The sequence below is a fragment of the Styela clava genome, chromosome 1 (assembly GCF_964204865.1).
Source record: "Styela clava chromosome 1, kaStyClav1.hap1.2, whole genome shotgun sequence".
Taxonomy (NCBI): Eukaryota; Metazoa; Chordata; class Ascidiacea; order Stolidobranchia; family Styelidae; genus Styela; species Styela clava.
In genome coordinates, this window is record NC_135250.1 from 16,286,146 (window position 1) to 16,295,488 (window position 9,343).

Below are 9,343 nucleotides of genomic sequence, written 5' to 3' on the forward strand. Positions count from 1 at the left end.
AGAATGCACAAGACACAACGCGCCTCCTCATCTTAAAAATAGGCACATGCGATATGGTAGGCGGAAAATTCCCCCCATACTAGAGCAGACAACCGGACGAGGAGCCGTGGTTCGAGCCAATCTGGCGGTAGTATAAATTTATTTAGATTCCATAATCTTTCCTCGAAACCCGGGATAAATAAGAAATCCTATGAACCTACGGAGCACTGTTACCGACGACCAGTTTATGGTTATAGCGATTAAATTGATAACTCAAGATGCAGTGATAGTTAACATATTGTTTACATATGACTGAACATTGAAAATTACTATCGAAATCAGACATTATCACTTCCAAGCCGATAACGAATAAAATACAAAACTTCTAAGTTGTGGATATCCAACCAATTCTGAACAGTGATGTTTGGGTCCAGGAGAAATGGTTGATGTAAGAGTTGGTCAGAATCGATGAAATTGGTAGGTAATTCATTATTAAAATATTGTTCTTCTAAATCTATTTCTTCATCTTCCAATTGTGATAATGGTTTATCTTCTTCGTTTCTTTCCACAGAGTCACTAGCATCAGATTCTACAATTGGACCTACGCTGTCAACTCCCACGATGGGTGCATTTGCTGCAATAAAACATTCAAATAATAGCATTTTTCTGAAGTCATTAAAATTTAAAACAAATAGCGGGAACTAGGGGTGCCGCCAGGATTTTCAAAAGGGGGTTTCAAAATGGAAAATTTCCATCCCCTTTTAAAACAGTCGCCGTGATTACGCGCTTGTTAAAAAGAGCAGACTTTTCCAGCGTATAATGACTTTTCTGTCTCGTAAAATATTCAACCCAAGATAAACTACGAGAATATAAAATGTCTTTCTATATTAATTAAATTGGGTTCATGGATGCGTCTATTTACAAAGTAAAAACATTACTTCTCTAATATACCACGGCAATCTATGGATATAAAAACTGCCTGATTATATTTAGCTTTTATACGTATTTTTTGCGATCTTGCGAATTCGTTATTGCCGTTAGGAAAATCTCAAGATCTGATATAAAATGTGTGCTTCGATTTCAGCCAACCAAACATAATGTCAAATTTTGCAATTTACAATGCCCCCGAAGCTCTTACAATAAAACTTATATTGTTTTCGGTTTTATTTTTAGTATTTTTTAAATTGCAGCTTTTCAATTAAAAAATTTGCGTCGCGGATTCACTCCTTTAAACACCTTGCCGCCGATGAATGTATAATAACGCTCAGTAGATTCACAAAAGTCGACAAGACATACTAACTTATGTTGGGGGAATTAGTGATTTAGGGAGAATAAACACCGAAGTAAAGATGATTTCTGGCCAAATAACACAAATATCAAAAATCGGGAGTCGACCAAAAAGTGTGGAGATATCATACAGTGGCGCTGCGTGATTTGTGCAACGATTACGATGGCGAGATCCTGAAGACAAATGAAGATGTAAATCCGCGACCTAAATCTTTCGATTGAAAAGCGGCATTATTGAATACTGAAAATAAAACCGTAAACAATTTTGTTGAGACCCGCGAAACCATATTATGATTGGTCGACGTTTAGAAACATATAGTCACTAAAATCCAAACACGGTTAATTGTGGGCGGGATTTGCCTTTTTATCCATTACTTTAAAATTGCCGTCGAAAATTTTCGTGTTAACATTAAACAAGGTCGAGAACGCGACCTTTTCCCCGGTTTGTGTAGATATAAGATAACTAATCTAAAGTATATTCAATCGTTTTTATTGTACTGAAATAAATTTTACTCTGTGAGAATTTATAGCAGATTTACAGATTTTTCGAAAAGTTTTATCTTTAAAAGTAATCGGAGTAGCAGCATTGCGATTGAGCGGAGTCAGTGTTACAAGTACGTCTCAAATTTGTCGAATTCACAAAATAGCAAAAAAATACGGATCAAAACAATATATAATCGGGCAGTTTACCCAAACATTTTTATTTTTATGCCCGCGGATTGCCATGGTGTTTAAGAGTGGCTCTTGTTTTGTCGACGCAACCGCAGGCTAAATTGAAGACAATTAAATTAATAAAGCAAGACATTCTCAATACGCCCGTATCTGTCATGGATTGATTACTTTGATTACTGTTTTTCGTTGAAAAAGTCCGCTCTTTTAACAAGTTGGGTAATCGCGGCGACTCGGCGTGGATTTCGAGGAGGTGAATTTGTATTTTTGATTTACTGGTATACTTGTCAAATACGTATCAAAATTAAATACACCAGGCAGCTTTTATGTCCACAGATCTCCCAGGTATTTTAGTGCAGTGGAAACAATTAAATTAATATATAAGGACATTTTAGAATCTCGTAGTCTCATAGAATCTCGATATTTAGCAACAGAAAAATCATTATACGCTGAAAAGGCGGCTCTTTTAACGAGCGCGTAATCGCGGTGTGGACGGCAATAGGAATTTCCGATTTTGAAACCCCCTTTTGAAAATCCTGGCTGCGCGCCTGATATATTATCATAGAGATATTATGCAACATTACTTCTGCTTCCAATACAACTTGGGTTCATCCCAACAATATGTTGTGCTAAGTCTCTTGCTTTGCTTTGCAACCATAATGTCCGCTGTGGTTCTGAAATTAGTAAGTTAACTCAGATTTAATAACAATATTTCCAACAGAACTTATGAATTTTCAAATCTACATTACAATCCAAACAAAGCAATACCTTCTGAGTGATGAAGGATACAGGTCCTAGCAATGTATAGTCATATAGACAACAATGGGTTTAAAAATTCCATTTTTAGAACAGCATTTAGATGGTTTATATTTAACAATGGCAAAAATAAAAAATAAAACTGAATAGCCATTTAGAAGGATTAGGAATAAAAACAACCAATTCTCAATAATCGATTTGAGCTAATTTAACTTGATGAATACCTTGAGACCTTGTTTTCATTTTTACTAAAGCTGCATATCGACCCATGAGTGGTAATTTTCCGCCTTTGACAGGCGTCTGTAGATCTGGGTGAGTATAAACTCCAATGAATTCATTGTTAGATTCATCAACACAAGAAAATAGGGCTTTAGACACCCTTATGTTTTCTTTCAATTTTCCTGAAGATAAAAGTATACGATATTAAGCACTAAGAATAGGTTGGCACTTGGCAAAAAAAGATTACTTTTATAAAGGGTACTCCATAACACCAAGAAAGATTTTGAAAATGTCAATCAAACCACAGAGTCGGAATTACCATTAGGCAAAGCACACATGATTAGAAACGGGTGTTATGATATCGTTTTTTTAGTGCAATGACGTTTTATTAGAGCCTTGACGAGTGATACTCATCTATTGGAATATATTTGGCATCATAATGGATTTTTATAAAGGTTTAATATGATGTCATGGTGGATCCAAGAAGCACATTGTTAAAGACGGGCCTCACAAATGGTATAGCCTCCACCTACTGCAAAACCATTCAAGAAATCCAATGATTTGATATAACAGAATTCTTACCAATCGTTGCAGCAAGAACATCACTAATATTCTGGGATTTCATTGTGACAGGCAATGCAAGAATTTCTTTCGATTCCAATTCCACCTGGAAACATAAATTGCAATTTGCAAGTATAAGATTATTATCTTAAAGACAATCATTCAAAGTCTATTCATACAGTAAACCCTAGCTTCTCATCTCAAACGAATATGCATCAGCTAACCCAATGTTATCCAGTTAGTAAGAGAATGTGGTAAGTAACTGAGCAACAGTAATGTGAATCATTCTGCGGCATGAACAAGCAATTTTTTTGCATAATAGGTAAAATTTTATAAAGGATATGAAGGTAAAATTTTGATACAAATGGAAGTGAAAGATATGCAAGTAGTTGTATGTTCATGACACACACAAATGTTTGATGCAGCTTTTTGCCATAACATAGAGACAAACCCAGAGTGGTTGCCTGTCCTGACACCAGTTTATCAATACACTGCTAATATTGTATTCTATTCTCATTCAAGTTTTTTTAATAAAACGCCTTACATGTTCCTGTGCATCTTTTGATAAATTATCAATAATTGCTCGTGTAACAACAGCAACAAAACTTTGGAATTCTGATGTTTTTGCAACAAAATCACTCTCACAGTTTACCTGCAAATAAAAGCAAAATATTCTAATTGCTCCATTTGAATATTCTATGATGATTAGACATCAAACTATATAGTGTGTGTCCAACATACAATCGCTCTTGAATCAATCCGATTCGCCAAGGAACTCTTTATTTGACCTATGACAGAAATAACTTTCCCTCTTGAGCCCTTTGACGTTTATACCATTATCGATGAAAAATCAACTTTGGAGCTATACGAATTCATACTAGATAAATTGCAATCACAGTTACAAAGACTCCATTGCTTGGTGATCTCCACATAATTTATAATTCATACACTGAGGACAATGCTACGGAGTAAATACCTCCAATAAGGTCGCATATTTCCCAGTTCTTTGAGCTGCTACAAGGCCCTGGCTTGTGTCTCGACCGCTTAACATGGACATTTTACTCCATCCCTCTTTAAGAGCATTCTCATTCATTTCTTCCAGTGCCTAAATTAAGATTGTCGAACTTAGATAAAAAGGGTGTTACTGATTTATAACTTGACACAGAGCCCTTCATAATTTAAGTTTCATCAAAATTTAGTTATCTTAATACTGTAATAGCAGAATAGTACCAAACTATTGGATCACGAGTTAACACTAAAAATATTTCACACAATTGTTTCATTCACCTGTTCATAGTTGTAGTCATTTTTCAGCAAAGTCTGTTTGCATTTTGCTAAAGGAAACCCGGTGTCTTTACGAAGCTTCAAAAGAATCTGTTTATTACTTTTTCCTTCAGAAGGAGAATGGTCTTTTGTAGCTGGTTCTATTGCATACCATGGTGACGATGATATTGTTCGAATAAGTAAATTTTGTACAATCTTGCCAGACTTAAACAGAGGTCTAATTGTTGCCATTTGTTGTTATAGACTAGTACAGTAGTAGTCTACTGCAGTAGATGGGCAATGTATTCCGACGTACGGTACTTTATATATTAAAAGTCTTATTGCAGTATTGGGATCCAATAACCAGATAACAGAATACTGTCGTTTTCTCATCAAGTTCAGATTATTGACTAGATTAGTCTACCTGCAGACCTGTATATACCGTATGTTTTTCCAATAACTGAATAAAGCAATTCCTAAATAGTTACCGTACGGTCCCAGTGAAATTGCTGAATTCAGTGCATTCTGTTTGTACGGTATTCAATGAAAAAGTCTGAAATAATTCTAGGTAAATCTCTACCACCTACGGTACGGTACGGTACAGAACAGACCTACGGTACCTGCAGATGCAGCTGCAGGTCAGACATTGTACTGTTACCGGTACGGTACCGGTACTGGCAGCATGGTACGGTACCGATAAATAACAGGTAACATATGGTACCGGTACGGTACCAGGTTGTCATTCTTAAATAAAACTACCGGTATAAGACTACCTCTGTAAAGTTTGCAGAAAATCACGAAATTGGAGCTGACAGAATCGCAGAAAATTCCTACACGTAAAATCAAATGTTTGAAGTGCATTAGGATTTTAGATTGGAAGCTGATTAGACCGCTCAATCACATGGCGAATTACAGCCTCTTGTGGCTACTCCTAATCAAAGCCCATATATACCCAAGTTGCGCAACAATGGAAATTGGCCGCCATTTTCGATCATTGTCGCTGCGTCGTCTGTCGTGCGTACCGGCCTGTCTGTCAGTTGTACCTGATCCTCGTTTATGCTGCTACTTTGTGCTGTAAAATGACAAGCTGTTCAGCGCCCAATTGTAATGGAAATAGCAAAATAGTTCGATTATTCAAGTTTCCGGTAGATAACGAGAGAAGAAAAAAATGGGAGGTTAATTGCCGGCGGGGTGGCGGATGAAAGTCCGATCCAGGCAGTTCCTTGTGTGAGGTTAGGCAAATAACGTTAGTTAAACTGATAAGTATGGGGGGCATTTGTGCTGGATTACCCATTAAGCAATGAAAGAAATTACTAGCTGGTCTGACTACTTGGTCTGTTCGCTTATTTTTATTTTTCAAGTGTCACTTTAACCTTCTCCATTATTGTTTGTAGGTTTGCGAACTATTATGGGATATTGGTTAAATTAGCTGCTTTTGGTTAATAATTTACGTGTTTCAATCTAAAACCATTCTAATCTTGAAATTAGTAACGAACTCTTAATCCTAAAACACGTAACAAGTCCTGTAGGCTGTAATGACGATAACGCGGAATGCCCTGATGATACCAAAACCAGCCTAAAAGCGACCACTCGTTAGAAGAACTAGAACAATGTACAATTAACGAACTCGTGCTTGCCCCTTGCAGTGAAACTTTGACTTTGTTTGGATTATCAGCCATGATTTGGACCTGTTCATTGTATGCGTGAAAATATTTCATTTCATTACATATGTACGAAGATATGCATATACAGCGGCAGATCAGAGCAACAGAATTAGACAACAACATCGGCAAATAGTAAATTATGTTTCCTAAAAAATGGTATCCCCGACAGACGGACCAGCGTCTTTTCGAGATGGAGTCAGATCAATCGTACGAAAGATGACCCCCAAAGTCATCAACTGCACAAGCAAACCGAGGATAATAAGATCGAGGAAAAATCAAAAACAACAATTCGATATCAACCAAAAATCAGCGATGAATCAAGGAATAAAAGCAAAGAACCAAAGACTATGACAAAAAGAAAAAGACTGTTATGTTAAAAAAATGTGTATACCATTCACATTATATGGACTATGGACTGTTATTAAAAAAATGTGTGTAAAACAATCACACTATATGAACTGTTTTTCATACCGAAAAAAAAACTGTAAAATTAAAAACTAGTCAGAACTCTTGACTACAAAAACAAATGAGAAAGATATGAAACGGAAGAACTCCAGAAAGAAACGCCCGCGAATCAACTTCAAGAAACCGCGCGATTATAGCAATTTATATTCTATTATAAATATTTAAATTTCATTTACAAAATTGACAGAAAAATTTACAAATTTCGAACTAGCGCTAAGGGATGTATTTGCATAAACGCAAGTAAAATCTTCATTTTCATTTTTAATTGCCCCAAAGAGGCTCATCACAATTACAGCCGGAAAGGCTCATCAACGCAACACGCATATTTTTTTTCAGCGCTTCAAAATTATCAATGTGAAACGATGTGTATTAGAGATAAGTATTTGTAGTAATCTGTCACCTAAATTTAAAATGAACTAACACCAAATCTTTTTCTTTCCAAACACTGTTCAACACACACAAACTCTGTCTCATAATCATAATTTCAACCTTCTTATGTTTTTATGAATTTTGTTACATTTTGCGTATCTTTTCACTGCACGCTCAAGCTTGGCCACTGCTCCGGCTCTAATGACGATAACGCGTCATGCCCTGATAATACCAAAACCAGCTTAAAAGCGACCATTCGTTATCCTAGAAAAAAAAACGAGAACAATGGACAAGTAATTAATGAACTCGTGCGTGCAGTGCAACTTGGTATTTTGTCTGGCTTATCAGTCATGACTGGGAACTGTCGTTTGTATTTGTAAATACATACAATTGCAATACATGTATTCAGAACTATGAGAATGTGTGTTCATCAGACAAGATCAGGAAAACAGAATCAACTTAGCAACTACAGCAAATACTATTATGTTTCCTGAACTCTCTCTAAAAAATCATCACACCGGTTGATGAATATTTAGGCAGCTATACAATTTTTGTAATATAAAAGTAAGCAGTGCTGCAGGACTTCGAATGTATCGTGAAATAGAAAGTTAAAAGAAATGGGATGCATAGCGCTCATTATTTCAGAACTACGTATACTGTATATCATTTACTGCATTTTCAGACGAAGAATGCCAATTTGAACTGAGAAGGAAGGATAATTGGAAAAAACTAAAATGGGATGCGATACCAACATTATTTAATGTGCCAAATCCACCAAGAAAATTAAAGTCATCGAGACGTGACTTGACTAAAATATTAAATGAGACAAGAAGTGCCAAGAAAGAACAGAACAGTAAGTTGTGAACTCCATAATGATCTCTATTTGAGAACGCCATATAAATATCTTCATCAACGTATTAGGTTTGAGTGAGCATCCCTACGCTAAAGGCCATCAGGACGAACCAGTTGTGTCCGAAACATTTAATTTTGGGCCATATAAAGATACAGCACAGAATTGTAAGAAATGTGTGAGCTTGAAAAACGAGGTCAGGAGTTTAAAATATCAGGTATAATTTATATTTGTTAATCACGAGAATAATGAGTATCCATACAATCAACGTCTCAATGCTTTAAGATCGCGCAACTCGAGCAAAAACTTTTAAATATGGAGCGAAATCTCAAGTCATGTTTCAATGATGACCAAATCGACGCATTGCAACGAACATTCGCGTCAAAGGGAAACAAATGGGCGGATGAAACAGTAATGACTGCTTTGAAAGTTAGATGTGCCACTGATTAAGGCGTGATGAAAAATTCCCGATATATATACTTTATTTATTTTTAGTTACAACTTCATTCGAAGTCTGGGCTATCCGTTACCATCGAGTAGAACACTTTGCAATCGTGTGGTTAATTTGAAACTTGCCCCTGGGATTCAGCATACTATTCTTGATTGGATGAAGATAAAAATGGAAGGTTTCTCACCGTGTGAACGACTTTGTACTCTTCTACTAGATGAAGTACAAATAGGCCATGCTGTGGAGTACGATCCGTCCCTGAATATGATCGTTGGCTACATCAGTAGCGAGTTTGCAACTGGCCAGACATCAACGATGGCGTCGCATGTCCTTTGTTTTATGGTTAAAGGCGTCACGACGAAATGGAAACAGTTAATTGGTAATGTGTGACTTATCATCAATAACACGTTGCACTTCTAATATATTCAAATAAACAATTTTGCACAAACTTTTTTAGCATATTTTTATACGGGAGCATCTATTGGTGGGGATGCTCTATGGAGTGTAACAAATAAGCTTGTGTTGGAAATGGGGAAACGAGGCTTTATTGTATGTTGCATAGTCAGTGATATGGGGCCCTCCAATCAGGCTATGTGGCGATCTGCGGGTGTGTCATGCTACAGGTATATTTACTGGAAATGAAATGCTCTCACTTTATAGGTATGAGACAATCCGAAAGTATAATGAAACTGTCTATATTTACAGGATGGGAGATAACTGCAAAATTAGACATCCATACGACGAGAACTTCAACTTGCATTTCATGGCCGATGTTCCTCATTTATTAAAAAATATAAGGACTGCGTTTTTGAA

General features: G+C 36.3%; 1 protein-coding gene across 1 annotated transcript; it reads right to left on the bottom strand.

Moving 5' to 3' along the window:
- Positions 1-260: 260 nt before the first annotated feature.
- Positions 261-5,564, bottom strand: LOC120348384 (elongation factor Ts, mitochondrial-like). Its single transcript, XM_039418497.2, has 7 exons — positions 4,759-5,564; positions 4,448-4,576; positions 4,016-4,123; positions 3,493-3,577; positions 2,916-3,092; positions 2,520-2,609; positions 261-613 (listed from the first exon to the last, which is right to left on the bottom strand). Exons 1-7 carry the CDS (start codon positions 4,984-4,986, stop codon positions 318-320), a joined length of 1,113 nt encoding a protein of 370 aa, XP_039274431.1. The 5' UTR covers positions 4,987-5,564; the 3' UTR covers positions 261-317.
- Positions 5,565-9,343: the final 3,779 nt, after the last annotated feature.

Excerpts from the sequence above, each read along its gene's own strand:
- LOC120348384 (XM_039418497.2), bottom strand. The coding sequence starts at position 4,986 with ATGGCAACAATTAGACCTCTGTTTAAGTCTGGCAAGATTGTACAAAAT. Across the intron at positions 4,577-4,758 it reads ATGACTACAACTATGAACAG|GCACTGGAAGAAATGAATGA; the intron begins GTGAATGAAACA and ends ATCTTAATTTAG. Across the intron at positions 3,093-3,492 it reads TGTTCTTGCTGCAACGATTG|GAAAATTGAAAGAAAACATA; the intron begins GTAAGAATTCTG and ends TTTTATCTTCAG.